General features: G+C 30.7%; 2 protein-coding genes across 6 annotated transcripts in view; one reads left to right on the forward strand and one right to left on the reverse strand.

Moving 5' to 3' along the window:
• ymp (yellow-emperor) overlaps nt 1–26,844 on the forward strand; it is a 75,342-nt gene that overhangs the window by 44,787 nt on the left and 3,711 nt on the right. The window lies entirely within an intron of this gene.
• Nucleotides 1,416–26,844, reverse strand: part of msi (RNA-binding protein musashi) — a 576,326-nt gene continuing 550,897 nt past the window's right edge. For all 5 annotated transcript variants that reach the window (XM_073979396.1, XM_073979410.1, XM_073979402.1 and 2 more), the window contains 3 exons: nt 23,399–23,996; nt 8,273–8,988; nt 1,416–8,024 (listed from right to left, as the gene is read on the reverse strand). In XM_073979396.1, the coding sequence (XP_073835497.1) occupies nt 7,598–8,024; nt 8,273–8,988; nt 23,399–23,996 (1,741 nt within the window). In that variant the 3' untranslated portion in view covers nt 1,416–7,597. The remainder of the gene's footprint in view (nt 8,025–8,272; nt 8,989–23,398; nt 23,997–26,844) is intronic.

Consider the following 26,844-nt stretch of genomic DNA (forward strand, 5'->3'; position numbering starts at 1 on the left):
ATTATTTTGAAACTACAAAAAATTGGCAAAAGTATACTACAGAGTCAGATGTAATTGAAAATTAAATTCAATTCAATGTGTGTTTTTTGTCTTCCGTCTCAATCAACAAACTAAAATGTAAAATATAAAAAAATAAACAGTAAAGACACAGCACAAAAGAGTGAAAAGAATGAAGACACTACACAGAAACAAAAAAGTGTTGAAAAGAAGAAACGACAAATTTTAATGGAAATTATATACACAATTTTAATAGAGACATGACAAAATATTATTTAAAAAAAATAAAAATTAATAATGAAATTAAAACAACACTAAATTAAAATTAATAATACACAAATATAATAATTCTGTAGTTTTCAAAACTATTAATTACTCAAAAACTAAAAAAATTGATTTTTAAATACAAAAAGGAAAAATAGTATTTAAGTACAATGAAAGTCAAGATGCCAAAGTAAAAAATAAAAGTGACATTTTTTTGGCTTTCAAAATTAAGAAAAATATTAATATTTTATATGTAATTTTTTAAATTGAGTTTTAAAGAAATTAAATTTATAATACTAAAATATGTAGTTGTTTTTTTATAAGAAATTTTAAGTAAAAATAAAGGAAATTATTACAAAAATAAAATTTAAGAAATTACATACTACAGAAAATAGTTACCTACAGTACTATGTATTTACTACAATGAATGTTTTGTTAAAATATTTAAGCCATCCATGTATAGAAAAAAATCATATCCATTTAAAAAATAATTACTTTGATTTTGTTTTTAAATTATTATAAATTCGTTACATGTTAAGGGATTTGTCATTACTTGCTGATAGTTTTGTTTTCTAAACTAAGAATTATTAGTGATAATAGTTGGTAATAGTAATACAATCTTGTTATTATTACAAAAATTAAGGCATACTAAACTAATTCAAATTAAAAAAAAAATGTTGACAAACATTTATTGTTATTTTTTAAATTATGAGTTCTTTTTTTACTTTCCATTAAATAATAATAGTTTAATGAAATGTGTATGTATTTTTTGTTTATTTTCAAACTACATACTTTAAGAAACGGAAGTGTAATAAATTCAAGAAGGAAGGTCACGGTTAATTTTATTAACTTCTCATAACCACAGCATGGATGGTCAATGTCGTCATACACGTTTCAATTTAAATTTTAGAAAATCTTTGTTTTAATTAGTTCTCAGCAATAGATTGTTCCGTTGATACCAAGAATTAATAATATCTCTCCACAGACCTTCCTTCTCTTTTTTAATTGTAAGACTGCAAATACATTTACAATAATTTGAAGAAAGAAAAAAGAAACAATTCAAGTGCCTTGAAACATACTGATATTTTGAAAGTGTAGTAGCATGTGTGAGTTATATTATGTTCTTACACTCGTCCTCTTTCTAAAAGATAATGTTTTTTCCTATTTTTTTATTTTTAATATATTTTAAAAAAGCAATTAAATAAAATGAGTATCTTATGAGGAAATCATATAATTTAAACAATTAATTTGTTAGCAAGAATTTTCACAAATGGCAAGTATCGTCGTTTTTTATTAAACATTTTAAATTATAAAAAATAATTGGTAAATTTGAAAATGAATTTTAACAACATAAAATTTGGCTTTTTTAAAAAGAAGTGAGAAAAATATTAATTTTAAAGAGAATATCAGAAATTGCTACTATTGGGCCTGTTGTCAAATTTTTGGTGTTCGACATTTTATCAGGGACAATAGAATTATTGGTAAGAAATAGTGAAAAGAGCTGATTTATCTCAACCACTCACAAATTGCTCATAAAATATTTCAGAGGGGGAATTTAAAAACTTTTTGGTTTTCATTTGACCAAAAGCCAAATCAACCCGGCTTTTGGTCAAATGAAAACAATTGATATTTTGTTTATTTTTATTTATCCGATAATTCTGTTGTCATCGACAGTCATCTTCAGGGATATTATTTTGATGAGAAAAGCAGCAGTGTTGTTATACCGTCTATGCTAAATTGAATAAAAATCTAAACCGTTTCCAAGATTACCAAAGGCCAAGTGGTGTGGCATGCCCATTCACCCGTTATTTTTATAAGAGAGATATCCTCAAAATATCCTAATTTTCAGATCCAAAACATGGCATCTTTACCAACGAATTCACGAATTTTGTTTATCATCCATGTAATTCGTTCAAATGTTGAAGAAAAGATCGGAGCTTCCACGATCCAGAGAAATCACGGATTCGCATTGAATCATTATATAATTGTTCCATAAACATCCCAAACGGGACAGGGGAGACTTCTCTCATATCAATGAGTGCACCCCGATACATATTTAGCTCAATTATATGGGACCTAATGTTTATCGCCGAGTCCGAACGGCGTGTCTTACATCACCACTTTATAGAGAAGTTTTACAAGGCTGAACTACTTAGGAAATGTCGCCAGCATTACTGAGGGGTATTTTGCCACCGTTGAAAATTTTGATGTTGCCTGGCCGGGGAATCGAACCCTCGACCTTCTGCGTGCAAGACGGGTGTGCATAACATTGCACCACGGTGGCATCATTTCCATGTTTTACATAGACTAGCTTCGTCTACAATAGTGAGGATTTTTTTCTGGAGTTTTATACAAAACAAGAGATTCTGGATGACAGCCTATAAGCTTCACAATACCGACAAAGAAAATATTAGCCGCTGTTTAGCTATTAAGTTCAGAGTAATATTTAAATGAAGTTGTGAAAGCCACAACAAGGAACTGGCAATTTTTTTCGTCAAACAATAATTGCGTCATTTAGAGCATTTTCGGGAAAATTCACCTTTGATCCCAAACAAATTACTATGGCAACAAAGATCGCTCAGGTGGCACGGGTTAACGTTAACCGAACTGATTAAAAACGGTTAAAATTAAGGCCTAGACCTTTCAAAAAAATGTTTTTAACTTTTTGGCCACCCTAATCTACTTAGCTGACTTAATGAGGAATATGAAAATGACCGTCGGTAAATATACTGCTATGCTGTACACTGCTATGCTATGCACTTGGACGGCTGAAATGAGACTTCCCCTGAACAAATTAGTCGATTATCCTGTCCTGTAGTGGGATTCTGTAACTTTTTTGCCGTTATCGACAAAAATCGGTAAAATAAAAAGGCAAAAATATGAATGAAAAATTGACAACACTTAAGAAACCGGTAGGTCGGTAACTTACCGAAAATTTTCGTTTATTACCGAAATTATAAGTCCCGGGCCACACTAGAGTAATTTCAATGAAATTTTGACATGAAACTTTGCATTTTTTGGGAAAGAAACTAGGGTACACAAGTCTGACAAAGAAATATTGGTAACCTCTTATAAAGTAGTATACACTTCTGTGGTAAGCGTTAAGCTATGCGGTGTCGATGAGGTATTCACATGTCAGAGCTACGCAGTGTAAGAATATTCAAGCCTGGCCAAATGCCGAATTGAGAATTGCAACAGGGATGATCTTCATGAAGAATTACAGCCCAATTATGAAAGTCCCCGTGAGTTTTCTCATTTTCTCCTTTAAGTTGCAACGGCAGAAAGACAAGACTGACGTGGAGTTTTCATTTATAATCACCCTGATGGAGATTTTGCTGGTGCGTCAGCAGAACAAGATGGTTGACTTCCGAAACGTACCAATACATTGCAGTTTTTAGATTTCGTCAAAATATATCAGTTGCACACTAATGCATTGTTTCTGCATTGCAACTACGAATGTATCAGAAATAAAAATGATACATGTTTACTTTTTTTTTTTGTTTGCACATCCACTTTTTTGTCTGGTCTCTTCTTGGTCGACACTGCTCCAGATCAACAAGCCCATCAGGCTGACTTGGGTAGTCATTCTCACTGGCAAGTAAAATGTGTAGTCTAAATGGTGGTTTTAACCCAGTTAAGATCCGAACGATCTAGCCACCTTCATATTCAGGGCAATCATGAATAAAAATTAATTTGTTCTCTTTTCCCAATTTCACAATTTTTTATTTTCATATTTATGTCCAAAAGGTAATATTTTTGTCTATTCGGCGAGAATAAAGTGTTTCTCGTAGTTTTCAACGTTTCAAAATGTTGATTTTTCCTAGGGAAATATTCATGATTGCCCTGCCCGAATTGATGGCACGATACCCAACACATGCCTCTCATGTGGATTGAGACCGCACGACACGCTACATTTGTTTAGCTGCCTATCTAACCCCCACTCACCTGTCTCCTGATTCTTTATGGGCGCAGCGGCTGACTTCCGAAACGAAATCCATTGTTTCAGTTAACGCTCGTGCTTTGTAATATTATTTACTATAGTACTTTTGGCTATTTACAATGCCACTGGACTATAGTTACTTGCTTTCCATAAACGAGCCACAACTATCAGATAATCAATTCCACGGCAGCGGTTTCTTTCATACCGGATTGATCCGACCCCAAAGTGTTTCGGCCAGGGGCTACCAACCCATCATCAAATCTATGCTTCTACGTTGGTTTCTACGCTGCTACAACAACCCCTTGCCACAGTGTGGTGTAGGGTATAAATAGCGGGAAAATCACACTAAGTCATGTACGAATGGGGGAGTAAGTAATGAAATCAAAATCGCGGGAACTCTTCATTACAACAATATCTGTAGTGGGATTCTCTAACGAATTTTTTGGTTACCGACAAATATCGGTAAAATTAAGAGGCTCATAATTTCGGTAATTAAAGAATTTTGTCGGTAAGTAAACAACCAAAATAAACTTGTCGTAAGTCCTATCGATAGCAATCGTGTTGCCAAACTTTTCATTCATCATTTTGCGTTTTAATTTATTTTTGTTGGTAAACAAAAAATGCGTTAGAGAATTCCACCACTTCAATGCTATACCATTATTCGAAATGGCATTTCTTGGATAGGAAAATTATTTTTAAACGTAGAGGCATGTATTTTAGCTCTAACCCCCTGTTTTTGTAAAAATTTTTGTGTTTCTCACACGAATTGTCAAATTTTGTAGATCGATTTACTCGCCTTAGCGCATATGTAGATCTCTGATTTTTAAAAGAGGAATTCCTATCTATATATGGAACGCGTCTACGAAAAATTAGGTCAGTATGTCATCTGGAGACTGAGCTGTGGATGCATTAATTATTACGAATATAGACGAACGAACAAAAAAAAGTTACAAAAACAGGGGGTAAGTATCAGATTCAATCAAAAAACAAATGTTGATTTTTTTTAAGTCTTGGTGCATTTCAGTGACATGTATAATTTAATGGTCTGTTCCAGCAGTGCAAGGATCTACTAATTTGTACTATTTTTTTCCGATAACATAAAGGAAAAAATGTTATTGTAGTAAAAAATAGTAGCTTTTTGCAGGCTCTGGAACAGAGCATATGTAATTTTAGACGTTAAAACATTTGTCATTAGCTGTGTCTTTTTACGTGATATGGTTTGTCTTTTTACGTACTGAACTTTACTGAACATTTTTTCTTCAGTAAAGTTTTGACAATTGTATAATTGAAATGTTGCTAAACATTACTGAAGAAACAATGTTCAGTAAAGTTCAGTACGTAAAAGGACAAACCTATAATTAGTAATAATTATTACTAATGTTGCAGATTTTGACAGTTGTATAAAGGAAAAGTTGCTGAAAAAAATGTTTCAGCAACATTTAGTAAGTAAAAAGACACCCCTATTATTGTTTTTTGAACATGAAAGTAGGGGTGTCTTTTTACTTACTAAATGTTGCTGAAACATTTTTTTCAGCAACTTTTCCTTTATACAACTGTCAAAATCTGCAACATTAGTAATAATTATTACAAATTATCACGTAAAAAGACACAGCTAGTGTATCACACATAGAAACTGAATTCTGGAGCTATTTAAGCATTTGTCATATAAAAAGTGGAATTTGAGGTTTTTTTCCTTCAAGCTTCTCTGATATTCTCTTTGAGGAATAACATTTTAAAAATGCCGCGGCAGCATTTTGTACTTGGAAATGATTTTGTGAAAAGAGCAGCTTCTGCTGATGCTGTTCCAGAGGCAGCAATTGTAACTGGGGTGGTGATGGTAAAATGGCAAATTGATTCATAGCCTGTACATCGGCTGCGGTACAACCACTTAACAGTTGACCCGGTCCAGTTGGTATTGGCACACCAAATGTACCCAACATAATAAGTTTTTGCAAAAGTTGAGCTGTGTTGGTGTAACGTCCTCTTTGGGTTAGGCTTTTTACATTCCACCTTCTTATTTTTGATGGTATCGAAATGTATTTCACAGACATGACATAAAACAGCTTCATTTTCGAATGTGACAAAACCCAAAACCTTATTAAACAGGAAATTGAGGTTATTTTCCTTCGAGTCTTTCTGATATTCTCTTTGAGGAATAAAATGTTTAAAAAAAGTAAATTAAAAATCTAAAACAAGAAAAAAACTTCATTTAAAGAAAATAATATTTATTTCTTTGGTATTTAACAATTACTAAAAATTTTTCGTTTTTTCGAGAAATGTGTTAACAGAAAATCTAAAAATTTTAAAGAAGAAAATAAGAGTGATGTAAACTGTTTCTGTTAGAGAAGTAGAGAAGAAATATTTATGAGAACAAATTTTTATTTTTTGTCATCACTACCATTTTTTTTGGAAATGGCAAATTGTTTGTTGTTTTAATATTTTTTTTGTATGTATTTCATTAAAATTAAACGCAATCACAATCGGTGGTTTAGAAGATTTTTTTGTTTAATGTATTTTTTGTTTTGTTTTTCTGTGAAAATTGCATGATTTCTTCTTTTCATGTTTGTTATGTTTTCGTTTTTTTAAAAATAATGATTTGTATTCATTAAAAGGGGTTTATATTTTGGGTTTTCATTGTTTTTTATTTTAATTCAATAGATTACTTAAAAATAATTGAATTCAGGGATTTTTTTCTCTTCTGGTGTGTGTGTTTATGGAAGTTACTTAAATTTAAAAATATGTTTTTTTCTTCTTTTAACATGTTTTCAAATTAGGGAATTTTAATTTCCCACCTAACATGCTCTGTTTTGTTTTACAACTAAACTATATATTTTCATTTAATAATCATTGTCTTTTTTCGTTTGTTTTGCTTTTTCCGTAGTTCAAATTTTTCAATTCTTTTCTTTGTTTTTTTTTTCTTTATACATAAAACAATTCGAGTTGTTTTTTGTTTTTTTTTCTTGTGGGATTTATGTATGTAGCTAATAGTAGTGTTTGTTGGTTTTTTTATGTAAGGATTTTTATAACTAAAATGCTTAGGCATTACCTTAAAAAGTAAACAAACTAAATCTAAAAAGAAAATTTAAACGGGCGATGATAATTTACAGATTACGGGTGTTTTTTCTTTGATTTTGTTTTTTGATATAAATTAAGTGTTATAGCAAAGAAAAGGGGAGAGAGAGAGTAGAGAGCAAAAAATGTAACACATATAACAATTGTCTTTCAAATGCCCCTCCGTTTTTTAGAATCCCTTTCAAAGGATGCGTTTGGGGCAAAAAGACTTTTCCCAAGAGTATTATTTGCAGGAAGAAAAATGAATGACAGATCGGGAGGGGCAATTTTAATGAAGATCAGGGATGTGTGGTGGTGGTACTGCTGCCGCCTTTAGTTAATAACTTAAACGTACATTCCCGCCATACCATACACTGAACTCCAGTCCACACCTTGAAAACTTGACATGTCAACATTTGCTAAGGCATAACTTTGATATGGATTGGTGGCGGCATTTAAGGGATTTGTTGAGGCTACCAAGGCAGCTTGTTGTGCCGCAGCAGCGGCTAGGTGATTTGTAGTACCATGACCAGCACTGGCAGATTGTGTTCCAGCAGCGGCAGCATGCAATGCTGCATTATGGGCCTGAGTGGCTGCTGCCACAGCAGCTGAATTACTGGCAGCCGTGTGTTGTTGGGCAGCAGCAGCTGCTGCGTTTTGTTGCTGTTGGTGTTGATGTACAGCCACGGCTTGTTGCTGTTGATGTTGTTGTTGAGCCTGAGCCAGGGCGGTTGCGGCGGCTGCTGTGGCGGGTATGGGATAGGGTGAATAACTAGAAAAAGGAAAACAAAAACATTATTATTACTCAACATTTTATAAAGTTTGGAGTTTTCAAACAAATAAGTTAAAGTCAAAATCGCTTATAACAACGAAATCGAAAAATCCCGAATTTCGTCACACCCTTTTTATCCCTTTAACAACAATCGCTTGTAACCACCACATTTCATCGATCCCTTGACGTAGGCCGCCATAAACAATTTCGACAGTAACTTAAAGTCTATCTCAAAATCTATAACTTACCGCACACTATGTAATGCTTGAGGATATGTCGACAACAATTTACCAAAACTGCTTTGATTAGCTGCCACAGCTGCGGCGGCATTTTGTACTTGGAAAGGATTTTGTGAAATTAGGGCAGCCTGTTGAGCAGCGGCTGCCGATGCTGCTGCCCCCGAGGCAGCATGCAATTGTAACTGGGCTGGTGATGGTAAAATGGCAAATTGATTCATAGCCTGTACACCGGCTGCGGTGCGGGCACTTAACAATTGACCCGGTCCAGTTGGTATTGGCACACCCAATGTACCCAACATAATACGTTTTTGCAAAAGTTGAGCTGCTGGTGTTACCGCCTCTTTGGGTTGGGCTTTTTTACATTCCACTTTCTTGTTTTTAATGGTATGGAAGTGAATTTCACAAACACGATCCACAACATCTTCATTTTCAAATGTGACGAAGCCGAAACCACGATGACGTTTAGTTTGTTGATCCATTAGCATAACGGTTTCTTCAACGGTACCAAATTGATTGAAATATGCCTTAACCTCATCCGCTGATGTATCCTGTGAAACGCCACCAACAAAGATTTTTTTGGTTTTATTCGATTGACGGGGTCGATTTTTGGGTGTGGCATGTTTGGGATCGATTTTCTTGCCATCCAAAGTGTGTATGGGCACTTTGAGAACTTTATCAACACTGCAGGGTTCTTGGAATGTTATGAAGCCAAAACCACGACTACGCTGTTAGTTTGAAATTTTTTAGAGAAAGAGAGAGAAAATATATTAATAAAATGTTAAGGAATATATTTTTTAAATTGGAATTTTTTACATTACAGCTACAGAACTTTGCTTTCTGACAAAATATCAACTAATCTGTTACTAAATAAGTTGTTGTTGTTTTTTCATTAGAATAGGACTAAATTCCAAAATTTTACTTCCTAAGAATTATATGATCACAAATAAAGAACAGTTTTTTTTTTAGAGACAAACTAAAAAGTGGATATTTAAAAAAACAATGACAAGAAGAGTTTTGTTGTTTTTTTAGAGAAAATAAACGTTATATTTCATTACATGTATATCACGAAATGTATTGATTGTAGTGGGTGGTGTTGTACATCATCTTCACAATGCAATATTTACATTCGGGATTTTTCATATGAATTTCATTTGATATTCCAGAAATTTCAATGTGGAGAAGGCATGGGTAGAATTGAACATGCGCATTCCACGTATATATTTTCCAAATTTGTTACAAAAAAAGAAAAAAACAACAATATTGCTTTGATGATCGTTTGCAGAGCTTTTATGGGTTTGCAAGCCATTTTATTTGGAAGTATGGACTTGCCCAACTCTCAGTACCCACGCTAAAAATTTCAAAACGATCATCAACATCAGTGTAAGGGTTAAAGTACAGTTAATCGTGGATTTCTTAAAAAATATTTTGTGAATATTTTTTTCAAAAATCTTGGATTTTGTAAAAAATATTTTTTCAATAACCGTGGATTTTTTAAAAATATTTCTTCAACAACCTTGGATATTTTAAAAATATTTTTTTTTCAATAATCGTGGATTTTTTAAAAAATATTTTTTCAATAATTTTGATTTTTTAAAAAATAATTGTTTAATAATCTTGTATTTTTTAAAAAATATTTTCTCATTAATCTTGGATTTTTTTAAAAACTATTTCTTAAATAATAGTGGATTTTTTAAAAAAATATATTTTTTCAATATCATTTGCAGAGCTTTTTTGGGTTTGCAAGCCATTTTATTTGGAAGTATGGACTTGCCCAACTCAGCACCCACGGTAAAAATTCTAAACGAACAGTTTAAAGACTAAAAGTAGAGTTAACCGTGGATTTCTTAAAAAAATATTTATTTTATAAATCGTGGATTTTTTAAAAAATATTTTTTTATTAATCGTGGATTTTTTAAAAAATATTTTTTCAATAAACGTGGATTTTTTTAAAAATATTTTTTCAATAATCGTGGATTAAAAATTTTTTTTTTTAAAAAATGGTGGATTTATAAAAAATATTTTTTTCAAAAATCGTGGATTTTTTAAAAAATATTTTTTCAATAAACGTGTATTTTTTAAAAAATATTTTTTTTTATTATCTGGATTTTTTAAAACAGTATTTTTAAATAATCTTAAATTTTGTAAAAAATATTTTTTTATTAATGGTGGATTTTTAAAAAATATTTTTCGATAATCGTGGATTCTCTAAAAAATATTTTTCAATAATCGTGAATCTTTTAAAAAATATTTTTCAATAATCGTGGATTTTTTAAAAATTTTTTTTAATTGGATTTTTTAAAAAATATTTTTTTAAATTATCGTGGTTTTTTAAATTTTTTTTTAATTATCGTGGATTTTTTAAAAAATATTTTTTTATTAATCGTGGATTTTTTAAAAAATATTTTTTTATTAATCGTGGATTTTTTAAAAAATATTTTTCAATAATCGTGGATTTTTTAAAAAATATTTTTCAATAATCGTGGATTTTTTAAAAATATTTTTCGATAATCGTGGATTCTCTAAAAAATATTTTTCAATAATCGTGGATCTTTTAAAAAATATTTTTCAATAATCGTGGATTTTTTAAAAAATTTTTTAATTGGATTTTTTAAAAAATATTTTTTTAAATTATCGTGGATTTTTAATTTTTTTTTAATTATCGTGGATTTTTTAAAAAATATTTTTTTATTAATCGTGGATTTTTTAAAAAATATTTTCAATAATCGTGGATTTTTTAAAAAATATTTTTCAATAATCGTGGATTTTTTAAAAAATATTTTTCAATAATCGTGGATTTTTTAAAAAAATATTTTTCAATAATCGTGGATTTTTTAAAAAATATTTCTCAATAATCGAGGATTTTTTAAAAAATATTTTTTTCAAAAATCGAGGTTTCTTTAACAATATTTTTTCAAAAAACGTGGATTCTTTAACAATATTTTTTAAAAATATTGGATTCTTTAACAATATTTTTTAAAAATCTTGGATTCTTTAACAATATTTTTTTTAAAAATCGTGGATTTTTTAAAAAATATTTTCTAATAATGGTGAATTTTTTAAAAATTTTTTTTTTAATTAATCGTGGATTTCTTAAAAAAATATTTTTTCAATAATCGTGGAAAATACTTTTTCAATAAACGTGGATTTAGAAAAAATACTTTTTCAAAAATTGTGAATTCTTTAAAAAATATTTTTTCAAAAATCGTGGATTTTTTAAAAAATATTTTTTTAATAATCGTGAATTTTTTAAAAAATATTTTTTCAATAATCTAGGATTTTGTAAAAAATATTTTTTCATTGATCGTGGATTTCTTTAAAAAATATTTTTTCAATAATCGTGGATTTCTTAAAAAATATTTTTTCAATAATCGTGGATTTTTTAAAAATCATTTTTTCAATAATCGTGAATATTTAAAAAAACATTTTTCAATAATCGTGAATTTTAAAAAAAAAATATTTTTTCAATAATCGTGGATTTTTTAAAAAATATTTTTTCAATAATCGTGGATTTTTTAAAAAATATTTTTTCAATAATCGTGGATTTTTTAAAAAATATTTTTTCAATAATCGTGGATTTTTTAAAAAATATTTTTTCAATAATCGTGGATTTTTTAAAAAATATTTTTTCAATATTCGTAAATTTTCAAAAAAACAATATTTTTTCGTGTTTTTTTTTTTTTTTAAATTAAATAATCATGGATATTTTTAAAAATATTTACTCTATAACCGTGGATTTTTTAAAATACTTTTTCAATAATCGTGAATTTTTTAAAAAATAGTTTTCCAATTATCGTGGATTTTTTAAAAAATATGTTCTCATTAATCTTAGATTTTTTTAAAATACTTTTTCAATAATCGTGGATTTTTTAAAATACTTTTTCAATAATCGTGAATTTTTTACAAAATAGTTTTCCAATTATCGTGGATTTTTTAAAAAATATGTTCTCATTAATCTTAGATTTTTAAAAAATATTTTTCCAATAGTTGTGGATTTTTTTAAAAAATATTTTTTCAACAATCTTGGATTTTTTAAAAAATATTTTCTCATTAACCTTAGATTTTTTAAAAAATATTTTTTCAATAATCGTGGATTTTTTAAAAAATATTTTTTCAATAATCTTGGATATTTTAAAAAATATTTTTTCATTAATCTTAAATTTAAAAAAAAAAATATTTTTTCAATAATCGTGGATTTTTTAAAAATTGTTTTTTTTTTTCAAAAATCGTGGATTCTTTAAAAATATAAGTTTTCAATAATATTGAATTTTTTAAAAAATATGTTTTCAATAATCGTAAATTTTTTTAAAATACTTTTCCAATAATCGTAAATTTTTTTAAAATACTTTTCCAATTATCGTGGATTTTTTATTATTCGTGGTATTCGTGGATACTTTTAAAAATATTTTTTTAATAATCGTGGATTTTTTAAAAATACTTCTTCAATAATCATGAATTTTTTAAAAAATATTTTTCCAATAGTCGTGGATTTTTTAAAAAAAAAATATTTTTTCAATAATCGTGGATTTTTTAAGAAATATTTTTTCAATAATCGTGGATTTTTTAAAAAAAAAAATATTTTTTTCAATAATCTGGATTTTCTAAAAACATATTTTCAATAATCTGGATTTTTTAAAAAAATATTTTTCAATAATCTTGTGCAAAATATCCCTTCAGTACCGTGGGCGATATTCCCTGAGTATTTCAGTCATGTAAAACTAATCTACAAGTGGTGAGTGGTAAGACACGCCGCTCGGACTCGGCGATAAACAGTAGATCCCATATCATTGAGCTAATATGAATTGGGGTTGCACTTAATGATATGAGTCTCCCTTGTCCCGTCTGGGATGTTTGTGGAACAATTATTATATTGTACATATCCCTTATATTGCATGTGAAGATGATGTGGGTGGGTAGCTAATTAACAAAAGAGATTATAGATTGAATTATATTGTTTTGGCCTTTGTAAATTGTTTTATGATTTTTTTCATCAACTACCAAGCTTTATATATTTCAACTGATTTCAATACAACTGAGAGAGAGAGAGTATGTGGACAAATACAAATTTAATAATTTACCTAAAAATAATTATGTATTTTTGATATTTTTCGCTAATCTTCTTAGATAAATTATTTTGTTTTCAAGACTACAATAAATTTGTTAATGCTGCCTATGTAATAAAACCTTTTTTTGTTTTGTTGCTATAGGTTAGCAATTTTTTTTTTTGTAAACCATCTATTTAATGTTTATGTAAGCAATACTCAAATATATAATACGAAAATAATTATTATTTACAGTATTACTGTATTGAAACATTTTCTATGATTTTTAGTTTGATACAAGATAAAGAATACACACACTGGTTGTTGTTGTAAGAAAGGAATTTCGATTATGTAGTAGTAGCACAGAGAAGAGGACAATGATGTCTTTTATTCTAACAACAATATTCCACAAATCGTTTATAGAATATTGAGTTTGCAATACCACAAAAGGATATAATGTAGGGGGTCGAAAATTAATATCAACCTAAAATTTTTTTTTTTTTGTATTAATGATATTTGCCATTAAACTATATATGTACTAGGAAAAATAAAACAACTGCACAAAGTATGAAAACACAAAAAATAAAATCCAAAAATATATGATTCTGTATTCTAGGGCAATGACTAAAATTGGTTAACAGAGAGAGTTTTCTATATATAAAAAAACGTATACTAGTAATGTTTAAAAATGTATTACACTGAAGTAACACAAAAACAATGTTTTGCAAAATAATAAAATTCAAATTCACACTGTTATTTACACAACAAAATCCTAAATTTTTCATGATAATTCCAACAAATATTTGGACAGGGGGGGAATTCTAAAAAAATGTAACTTTAGTTTACTTTAAATATTGAAAGTTTTTCTTTACCATATATATATATATATAATTTCTGTGTGTTTTTGTTTGGTGGATATTACAGAAACAATTATACAAATATTAAGAGAACGCAACTAGTTATCTGTTTTCTTGTTTCTTGCTTAATACATTATTTTGGCTTGATACAAAATTTTCAAAATATTAATTATTACCAATTAAGAAATGCAGCAATATTATAATGAAGTTAATTGTTATGTGACATGACAACGAATGTCTTATGTAATCTTAATAATCTATATAAAAACTAATGTATATATGTATATTTATATTTTTTACAATAGTTTTAGTAATTTGTTAGCCAGCAGAAATATGTAGTAGTAACAGCAGCCTACCTAGTAGATAAAATATTGGACAAATTGTGTGTTAGAATTGTTAATTTTGTTTTTTTTTTGTTTTTTTTTTTCTTGTAAAAGATATACACCTACTTTATATATATTTTCGTAGTGTTGCATTACAATAAGTTTGTTTTATATTTTTTGTATAATATTAGATCTGAAATCTAAATCTTATTAGTCTATGTTATAATAATTTACCACGGCTGGGGGAACCTTCATAAATAAATTAATTTCTAATAAATTTCTTCATTATCTATAATTCTAAAAAAAGTATACTTTTAGGAGTTTAATTTAAAAAAAAATAAGTTGGACATTACTTTTACTATAAGTCATAAAATTTCTATTACAAACATTATTATTTTGATATACATATGTATGTAGTACTCGTAGGTATATTTTCATTCGAAGAATATGATTCAAATGTCATTAATATACATTTACAGAGTTTTTTCTGAAATCTGTAATCTTGTTGCAGGTGATAATTTATTAGCGCCCAACAATATTTTCTAATATTATTTACCTTATTAATAGACATCGGAATTTGCATATTTTTTAAAAATTCATATTATGATATTCTTAGATGATTTTTGGACATTTTTTGCCATATGGTTTACATATTTTATTATAAAATGTGCACATTTTAAAAACTATTTAATATTATCCACAAAAATTAGATTTTTTTCCATTTGAAATTTTAAAAAATATGCAAATTCCACTGTCTACTTATTATATAATGGCAAATGTAAACTCTAAAATGACAATTCAAATTTGTCGACAAATCTATAAATAAATATTGAAAATATTTAACAACTTTTCTATTCATTTTCTTCAATCTAGGAAATTAAAAAAATATATATATTTACTAATATTCATGGGAATAAATTGAAGTCACGTGTTAGTTTGGTTTTTGTAGTTAATTAGGGATGTAGTAAAGGGGGTCGAAAATAATTTCTACATAATAAATACGGGATTACATATACACAAATTGGGAAATGACATAATAGTTTTTTCATTATTGATTTTTTTCTTAATTTTTATAATGCTTCTAAAAGCACATTTTTGAAACTATAACTAGGTCTTTTTACATATGTATGCATGAATTAATATTAAACAATAGAAAATACAAATGTTCACATTTTACATTACTGTTATACCAACAAGTAAAAAAAAGTGTCAGTCGGTTTTGCCGACAGAGATATACCCTCAGCCAATGTGAAGTGAAACTTTCATCTACGGACAGATCGAATGTATTTAGGGTCTCTTCAGAATTTTGTGGCCCTTTTTGGACATTTGAACTTGCCGACAAAAATGTGGATTAGGAATTAACTGCACTTAGACACAAATGTTGAACTTTTGTGGGAGAGGTACCCTTAGGGAGAACCGATATGGGCCATTTTAGAAGTTAAACTCAATTTTGACAAAATATTAGGAGATCCAAAGTTTGGACCAAATTGGTTGCCTCATTCAAGTGATATCGTCCTAGCATTTTAGTGGCATTTTTTTAATTATGGGGAGAAGTACCGGAACTTGTGGACCGGTATTGCCCCATGAAACTAAGTTTGGATAGAATATGACGAAGACCAAATGATGGACCTAATGGAGGTAGCGAATGCAAATCGCTTCAACAAAAATCAAACTGATTCGAGAGCAGGTCTTAAAGTGAACTTATTCGAAATTTTGTGTGGGAGGTACCAGAAGGTGTAGACAAATATAGTCCATATTCGAACCTCATCTATATCTGGTAGATATATTAGGATGTGCAAAGTATGGATTACATCGGTCACTCCCTTCAAGAGTTATAGTGCGCACAATTTTTCCGAACATTTTTGAACTTTTGTGGGGGAGGTACCTGAAGGAGTGGACCGATATGGTTTATCTTCGAACTTAAAGTATGTTTGGACAAAATATTACGAAGGCCAAATTTTTGGACCGAATTGGCAGATCCGTTCGAGATTTATCTTGCGCTCCAACCACTACACACGGCGTCATAAGGGTTTTTACACCTTTCAGGCTATTTTCTCAGGAAGTATGGACTTGCCCCTGATGAAACTTGTTCCGTCGTAATGGAGGTAGCGAATGCAAATCGCTTCAACAAAAATCAAACTGATTCGAGAGCAGGTCTTAAAGTGAACTTATCCGAAATTTTGTGTGGGAGGTACCAGAAGGAGTAGACAAATATAGTCCATATTCAAACCTGATCTATATCTGGTAGATATATTAGGATGTGCAGAGTATATATTACATATTAAGACTTATCGTGCGCACAATTTTTCCGAACATTTTTGAACTTTTGTGAGGGAGGTAGCTGAAGGAGTGTACCGATATGGTTTATCTTCGAACTTAAACTATATTTGGACAAATTATTGCGAAGGCCAAATTTTTGGACCGAATTGGGGGATCCGTTCGAGAGTTATCTTGCGTCATAAGGGGTTTTTTTGAACCTTTTAGGCTATTTTCTCAGGAAGTATGGACTTGCCCCTGATGAAACTTGTACCGTCGTATGGGGAACAGTGAATACAAGTTGTTAAAAAGCTATTCGAGAGCAGGTCCCAAATTGAACTTTTCCGAAATTTGGTGTGGGAGGTACTCGAAGGAGTGGACCGATTAAGTCCATAATGAAACCTCATCTAAGTTTGGTAGAAATTTCACGATGTACAAAACGTGGGCCAAATCGGTTACTCCCTTCAAGAGTTATCGTGCGCACAAATTTTTCGAACTTTTGTGTGGGAGGTACCGGAAGGAGTGGTGTGCTCCAGCCAGTCAACCAGACGGACGCACATGGCTAAATCAACTCCAAATTGTCTGAAACACATTTCGTCCAAACATACTTGGTGTCTAAAACCATTATTTCGATGAGGCACATTTTGCCCGTATGAAAGTGTATATACCCTCGTTAGCATAAATGCTGAGGGTATAATGACCTCTAAGATGATTAGAAAACCAAATTCGTGGAAAATATTTGACTCATTTTTTTCAATCAAACATTGGTATTAAATTCGACAGAGTTTGATTTCGAATCTCCTTGGAGAAACATACAAGTTCGAAACTGCAAAGATTTTCCACAAATTATCAAATTGCCTAATAGAATAAGCTGTAAGGCGTGTGACTCGACTGGTAGCCCTGAGACCAGCCATAGCAAGTTACACAATAATGCAAACCTGACTAAAGCGTTATAAAAACTTCTATAAGTGGTTCGTATGTCATACCAAAATAAGGGAAATTTTATAGATTTTCATATTTCATTGCTCGAGTCGTCATAAAATTAGGGAAGAGTTCTTTGTTTCAATGCAAAGAACTAAGAGAGCTGATGAGGCCATGTGTCGTTGACCGAACCTATAGCCTTCTCTGCCTTTCCCGAAAGCATATCGATTTTAACTACCTCTCACTTTAAAAAACTTTAAAATTTAAAAACAACAAAACTGAGATCAGGCTGCATTACTCTACAAATAATATTTTCATATTCGGTATAAAAATGAAAAATATTAACCAAGTCTGTCACAACATACGAAATTTCTTCCGACCTTCTACCGGCGGACACTTTAAAAATCTGTATTTAATATTTAATTGCAGAAGTTTTTGTAAGCTTATGTTATCCTTGCTATCAAAAATGTAGCAGATATCATCATTATCGGCTACTAAAGTGGAGTCTACAAACTAAACCTGTGCCAAGCTGGAAATGTAAATCCATTGGTGAGACAGGAAAGGTATGCCTACACAACATGACCAACGATGCCTCGCCGGCAATAATACATTTTTTCAAGGCATTATTTAAAACTCCTTCTTTTAAAAGCGAGCAAATTTGGGAAAATTTGTGAAAAATCATTTTTCCTATAAAAAATATATTGGGGGAGAAAAGATCAATATTACATTATCGTTATATGAATACATGTTTGTTATAAATAGGCATGGATCTAATGTTTCATTTTTAAGTCGACAAGATTAAATATTTTTTACCTATATATAAAATATACTTTGTCAAAAAGTAAATACAATAATTACATACAATAGGTAGTGTAGTAGTTTTTTTGGATTTCAAATATAGTACGTATTACTCTAAAATTCTGACAAGTTATTTTACAAATAGACATGGAAATAGAATAGAAAATAGTTATTGTTGTTTTGTAATAATAGTCAGTCGTGTGAAAGTGTAATAATACTGATCGAAGAAAATACCATAACTTCAAGATAATGATTGATGATGATACGACGGAATATATTATTATACAAATAAAGTACAAGAACAAAATATGATAGTTATGAATAATGCAATACAAAGAAAACCAACAACAACAAAAGATAGATAATAAAAAGTTTATGATGAAATGGGTACCTATGGTAACACAAGTGATATTATAATAACTGAAAAGAAAAAGTAAAACATACGAATTCGCTGCTTGGTAGCATGTGCTGCTGATGGTCTGTCTGGCGAATAAAAGGATAACAGGAAATCCATCCATCCATTTATTTGTTAGGGGAAAAAATTGCAGCTTGCATCCATTCACAAAAAGAAGGGATTCGTCCTCCAACGTCTTTACATTTATGCTGTTGCATGTACGACGGTAGGTACTTCCTTTTTTGCTCTTCCATTTAATATCAGTAGTTTATGTTGGCTTGCATTGTACAAATAATTTACAACAATAGAACTGCATAAACAACGGTAAGCATTGAGAGCGGCGTAGTAAACAGTTTGCAGCAGCAGCTGTCATTATTTGCCGCCATTTATTTATCACATAGCCATGTGTGCTTCTTTGCATTTATCATCATCCATTCGCACATAGACATTTGTCAGCAGCCAAACATCAGGTAGGAAGTAAAGCCATAATAATTTGTTTTGTGTATTTCGTTATAGTTTGTTTTCTTTGCCTTTGTCCTTAGTTTGTTGTTTTAGAGTCCTCTGCTGATAGTTTTTCTTTTTCCCTTTGTGTTGGTTTTTGGGCTATACGAAATTGCAATTGCCATTTTGGTTGGAGATTATGATGTTGTTTTGAAGTAAATTTCAATTATTTCTTTCTATTATTTGTTATAAATAGCAGGATATACAAGTTTTCAATTTAAACTAGGGCTTAATTAGTATACAAAGAATACAACAATACTAGAATACGTTTAAAAATACTTGTTTTTTGTTTAATTTTCTCATGGGAAACTTACAGACTAGTTGCGCTATTCTTTTGTTTGTTTTTTAAGAGTTTTTATATTTTTTTCCTTAAAGGATTCGACCCTTATCTTTCGGAAGATGATATATTTTCTTAAGAGTTCAAGAATAGAAAACAATAAATAGGAACTTCTTGTCTTTCCCGTTAGGGCAAGTTAGCAAACAAAATCATAGAAAAAAATGCAAAAAAAAAAAAGAAAACAAAAGGGATCCGTTAGACATTTATCAAAAGTATCCCATAACGAATTGTTTTATGCATCTGAAACTGCTCTCATAATGGTGTCATCTACCCTTGTCGTTTTGTAACAATAAAATCAACACACAACTGGAGAAAGGATCACACAAAATCCATCTTTGTCCCTCCTCTTTCAATAATAATGTACCTTTTTACCTTTGTCAAATTGCCAAACAATATAACAGAATCCTGTGTAAAAGGAAAAAATGCAAAATATGAACAGCTGTGTGCTTATAATTCATTTAACGAAATAAAAACCTGAATATTGTGATCTTTATGCTACATATAGCTAAGCTATGTGGTTGGTTGGTTAACTGTCTGTCAGCAACAGCAGCAGCAGGATACACACAAAAATTTTAGTATGCTAGGTTTCGTTGGTCCTTTTGTTTTCAACAAACATCTGCCGTTTCACTTATTAAACAGTTGGTTTTTGTTATTTGCCTGTATTTGTGTGTGTCTGTTGTGAAAGCAACGATCCTGTTTTAATTTACCAGGTAACGTTATTGATTTTCATTTTGCTATAAAATTCTTTTTCGTTAAACCTTGTTGATAAGTTACCAACCAACTACTAACTAACTAAAGGGAAACACGCGTTTTGTATGTAGCATGTTCCTTGTTTTTTCGGTTACCTTGTAGCTCGTGCTAAATGATGCGTTTAAGTAACAATATTATAATATTAGTGCCTTTTGTAGAGCACCTGTTGTTGAAAATATGTACATATTTGGGAATTTGTTAGCCGAAGCCATAAAACAGGCAATAATAAAAAGGAAGCACTGGACGGACTCTCGTATGTTCTAAAAATTAGGGGAAAGTTGTTACTAAATTGAATAATTAAAATTGTATTCAATACTTGCACGTGACGAATACTAATTTGCCGGATGTAGACTATATATATGTTGTGAATTTTACAAAAATCCGAAATATTTTTCACTATGTGGTGACTATTTTTAATGAAGATTGTGATCGGTTTTCCATTTCCTGGAATCAAATTTAGAATCCTGTTGGGCTATAATGAAATTACTATGGACCATTATTAAAAGTCCTCCTTTGGAGGACTTTAAGGTCTTCCTTGAAATTTAATGATCACTTTTGACTTAATGGTAACCGGATCGCTATAAATCTGTTCGAAAAATTCAATTAATAACAAAGGAAGACTTATAATAATGGATTTATGTTTGTTTACCTTGACTGCTGATGAAATAGGTATTAGCTGCCTACACCAAAATTGTTCTGTTGTGATTACCACTGGCTGTTGACTACATTTAAGGTATAGTGGAATTGGCATAAGTCCAGTTTAGGACCCGGTCCCGGATCAAGTTGATAAATATACCACAGATAGCCCTTGGGGTCCTGAGTATAATAATATAAATTTTGTCTTGTACAAGTCCATACTTCCCAAGATATGGGCCTCTGAAATTCCGAAAATTCCATTGTGTAAAGGCCGTCTAGAAACTACAATAATACACATATTGCATTGTATTTATTGTACTTGGGGAACTTTGATCGTTATACTCAGGGCCATAAGGGCTATATGTGGTATATATCGTCAAGATCCGGGACCGGGCCCTAAACTTGACTTGTTCCGACATGTAATTTGTAATACCCCTATCTAGGGAAGTATGGAATTTCCATTGAAAATTATGTCATTCTGATCCACACAACAAGGACTACCTGTGGTAAAAAATTCAAATGAATCCAAGTGGTAGCCCTAAACTTGTTACCTTTATTACAATGCATTTGGCGGGACTACATTAGGCTGATAAATATAGCGCTGCTAGAACTTAATAAAGTATTAAACAATTACTTGAAATTTTAAAAATAATTGCTAATTATACTTAACCTCATTCCCCTGGCATTGACAGACTTTATGCACCCCGCTTGAACTCCAGCATTTTATAGAATCTGGCATTTTTTCCAATTCCTTCGTCTTCATTGCCAATTAAGCAATTTTCATCTATTATTTAGAAAAGGTTTTAAATGCTTGCATTTTTTTCTTCAAAAATCCTTAAAATTTGATTCTTTTCCCTTGAAAATTAATGGTAAAACCATGCCTCACATAAATTCTATGAAAGATTACATCTGCAAGTCATTGTCAATTGTTTTAAGTCTACAAGAGGAGCCAACATGAGGTCTTACTGGACATTTTTTCAAACTCTCCTACATCGATTTATTAATTTTTCCTTTATAATATACCAATTTCTCCATATTTTTGCATTTTCTCCTAGAACATATTTAATTATTAAATAATTAGTTGAAATTATAAAAATAATTACTAACTATACTTAACCCAATTCCTTGTATTGGCAGACTTCATGCATCACCCTTGAGTTTGAGCCACTTGAATAATAACTCCTAAGTTTCAAAGAACCTTTGAGACAATTTTCTTCAAATTCATTCCTTTTTTTATAGCCAGTTTGGCAATTTTCTTCTATTATTTACAAATGATTTTCAATTTTTGCATTTTTTTTAAATCCTTAACTTTTGCTTCTTTTCCCTTGAAAATTAATGGTAAAATCATGCCTCACATGAATTCTATGAAAAATTACATCTGCAGGTCATTATCAATTGTTTTACCTTTACAAGAGAACTCTTGGGGCCTCCCTGACCATTTCCTCAATCTATTGCATATCAATTTATTAATTTTTCGTTTATAATTTACGAATTTATCCATATTTTGCATTTTCTCCTGATAAAATATCACAATTTAGTTGTAAAAAATCAATTTTCTTCAAAGAATTCTGTATAAACATGTCATCTGCCAGTCATTGTCAAGTGTTTTTACCTCTACAAGAGATTAATGATCTCAAAGAGATTATGTGAGACGGACAAAATTCTATACAGGTAGAGACAAAATATAACAGTGAGAACTGAGTGCCAGAGATTAATGTGGCCACCAAAGGTAAAAATGTGGCCTGTTGGCAAATATGTAGTGACATATGATGACAATGGAATGACAACAACAATGTTAACAAGAAGAGACACCAATGAAAAGAGCAGCTGATGCATATCTTGGGCTCAAGGTTTGTTTCTTAAAAGGTAAAAATTATTGGGAAAATAGGTATAAATTGAATTAGAAACTAAAGTAAAAGACAATCAACAAAGAAAGACCAAACACATAAAATTGATAAATAACAGTTGAAAGTAAAACAAGAAGTGTAACAACACATAGAAAGATATGACTGCAAAAGAATGACGTATCATTGTCAACAAATGCCGTTCTTCTTTGTTGGTTGCTTGTCATCTTGGCGCGGCTAGGTAAATCTAAAAAAAGACTCACAGAATAGGAAAAACTGAACACTTCTTTTACTCCTGATAACACAAAAAAATAGTAATGGAAACTCATAACAAGAGCACAAAAAATATAAAAGATATCATCAAAGTAAATAAAGCAGCTTGTTGTTGTTTGCTATAAAATGACAGCAGCAGTAATAGTAGAAATAGTTGTAAAAGCAAAACACAAAAGATATAAGATAGGAACTAAAGATGCGCTTACCTGGGTAACAGGATCCTTCATGATGAGTACATCGGTAACGGTGCCAAACATATTAAAATATTCCTTTAGCTTTTCGGCTGATGTTTGCCAGCTGAGACCACCAACAAAAAGTTTGCCAGGAGCCGGATCTGTACCAGCTGAGCCATTGATACTGTTGCTGGGGGTTGAACGTCCCGATGATGAATATTTGTTATCACTGGAAGCACCATTGATGACCATGTTGCCGGTTTGATTACTGCCAGCCTGCTGTTGTTGTTGTTGCTGGGTTTGGGAACCTTGTTGCTGCTGTTGGGTGCAATTATTGTTTGAGTTGCTGTTGGAAATTTGCTGATTTTGTTGCTGCTGTTGTTGTGTTACTACTGCATTGTTATTAGCTTGCTGTTGTTGCTGCTGCTGCTGTTGTTGTTGCTGCTGTTGATGTTGGGCTGCAGCAACTGAGGCACTTTTTAAGACAGCCGATGTTGTTAGAGAACCATTGACGGCAGCAGCCACATTGCCATTTATCGAGGCCACCAAGGCATTGTGCAATTCTCGATTGTGATGTGGATCTATGAGTCCCAAGCCGGCAGCAGCTGCAGCAGCATTATCAATGGGATTACTGTGGGGATAAAAGAAATTTTGTGTGGGTTCATCTTTAATACGTGGTACCATAGGCGGTGGTAAGGATGTTGGATGATGTTGTAACATGGTAGCTCCCTCTTTAAGAGCGTGCATTTCGTGTTGTAAATGAATGTTGGCGAATTTTATTGTTCCACAGGCTCCTATTTGAGGTTATGTGAAACTTTGAAAAATTTTCGTTAATGTGTTTTGGTTATTTTTCTCCTTTTTAAGGACTTTCGACTTTTCACAAGTGTATTTCTTGGCGATGAATAATAAAAATGCAATGCCCTCCCCGTGGAATGTATTTCCTTGGTTTTGTTGTTAGGATCTTCAAATAAACAAAAACTACGCGGCTTTAGCAACAAAACTGTTTTGCCGGTTGCTAAGGAAAAAATTAGTAGCACACACAAACAAACACACTAACAACCGTTTATATTCTTTTAACGGTTCATTTGTTGTATTAAAAATGTTTGTATTTTAATTAAAATGTCTTCTATTTTCAAAATAATGCAATTTATTATTTTCTTTGTTTTTTTCTTCTTGTATTTATCCTTTCGAAACTATTATTATTGTCTTTGTTTTTGACGTTTTCTGTTTTTAATTCTTTCTGTGTTTTAATTCTTTCGGGCAAACTCAAAAACTTCCTTCACAACTCACTGAGCAAACGCAATCAAATAAATACAAAAATAAAAAACACAACCTTTTATGCTCCCACCAATTCCTTTTTACTCTCATTATTCCCCACTCTCCCAAAAATCCTTTTAATTTACTCTCTCTCCTAAACGACCAATCAAAGCGCAGTCTCAGCTCTCTCAGTCAGTGGTTTAAGGGTCAGACCTATAGCTCTGCGTGTTGTGTGTGCAGAAAAACAAAACACAGTGTTGCATTAATGTGTACTAAATTGCGAGTTGTGTGTGTTGTATGTTATTGATGATTAGTAGTAACGTAACGTAAACATGAAACTAAGGGAAAATGTTGATGTCCGTTAATGATATAGTACGTTTACATACAGCTGGATTTAAAAAATCCGACTGTCAATTCCATAAAGAATGTTAAATCGTCAAAAAGTTACAATGTAAGGGAGTAGAAATTATTTTTTAACAAAATGTTAGAAATTTGATAAGACATTTTAATCATTGGCAGTGATGCCAGATTTGCCGATTTATCGGCATATTGCCGATTTTTAGTCCAAAAAAATAGAAATGCCGATTTGCCGATTTTTACCCCTAAAATGCCGATTTTTAGTTAAGGCAACTTGTTCACATGAAAATTGTGGTTGCTAGGTTTGGTACAATAACAAAGTCAAATATATCGTCAAGAGTAGTTTGATTAATAATAATAAATTTTTTAACATATAAAAACAGTTTGAAATTTCTTGATTACCAAAACGTGTACTTTAGTATATACACCAAGGAAATTTTTCAAAAAACGAAATTGTCGAAAAGTGGGTTAGTTAGTAGAAATAATTAAAAACTGCACAAACTTTTACATTGAAATTTGCGGTCAGATTTTGAAGCGATTTAATTTTGAAAATAAATTTAAATGCCTAGCTTCAATAAATTAAAGTTTTATAATAAATGACACAGAAGATTAATTTTTCGACATTATAAAGGAATACGAATGCTTTATAAACATAAACGAAAAGCAAGAATCACGCAAACTTTCACGTTTAAATTTCAGAAATTTGTTTAAAGATAAAAACGTAGAGTTGCTAGAATTTTGGAAAACAGTGTGTGAATTAATATGTGCAAATTCTGAACCATTATTTCCTATTTTGTCCAAATTTATTAAACATAGTTTAGTCTTGCCAAATTCTTCAGCAAATAGGCAAATAGTAGGCAAAAATTTTCAAATAAAAATAAAAAATCAGCTTGAGCCAGGCTGGGGTTCGAACCCACGTCCTTGAAAAACACATGGAAAAAAGTGTTGTCACGGCGTGTTAGTGTTCAGAACCAAACTCATAACTTTCAAAGGCTACGCTAAGCGTTTGTCATGAAAGCCATAGAGAGATTTGAACAAAAAATTCAACTTTGTAAAAAAAAACAACTTGCATTTGAAAGAGGAAATAAGTTAGAGGTAGCGAAGCCGCCCCACAGTCGATGTGTCTGAGGAGCCTTCCTAAACCAAAGGCGAAACATGCATGTCACACAGTGGTGATTGTGTGGGTTCGTATCGTCGGATTTCCTTTTTCAAAAAGCATCTTGGTCAGTAAGCTCGTCTCTAACGAGAAATTAATTAAAAAATGTGAAAAGAGTTTCTATCCAAGTAAATTTAAATAAAAACAAGTGCCGAAATCGATTAGTTAGGGACTCGATGGAAGGAATTCTCTTTACTAAAGACTACTTAAAATTAAATAACTCTAACCCCCATTATTATAAGTCTTCTTTTGTTATAGTTTGGATTTATCGAACAGATTTATAGCGTCCCGGTTAACTTAAAGTTAAAAGTGATGATTGAATTTCAAGGAGGAGTTTCTTGTCATTAACTTTCAGTGTGAAAATTACATTTTTAATGCCTCCAAATTAGTTTATTTTGCATTTTCAAATCCGTCAGATAGTAAAAGAACACATGTAATAATGACCCTAACTGTTATAATGTTGTCATTAAAAATGATTTGTTACAAATATTTATTACAGAAATTGAATTTAATTGTAAACCAAAATTTCAAAATTCCAATACAACTAGTAAGAAAGAGTCAGTAGGCTTTGCTGACAGAGGTATACCCTCAGCCTATGTGAATTGAAACTTTCTTTTTCGGACAGATCGAATGTTTTTAAGGTCTTTTCAGAATTTTGTGGCCATTTTTAGACATTTGAACTTGCCGAAAAATGTGGATTAAAATTTAA

This window comes from Musca autumnalis, unplaced genomic scaffold (genome assembly GCF_047663935.1).
Source record: "Musca autumnalis isolate F117 unplaced genomic scaffold, ASM4766393v1 scaffold_1, whole genome shotgun sequence".
NCBI classification, from domain to species: Eukaryota; Metazoa; Arthropoda; class Insecta; order Diptera; family Muscidae; genus Musca; species Musca autumnalis.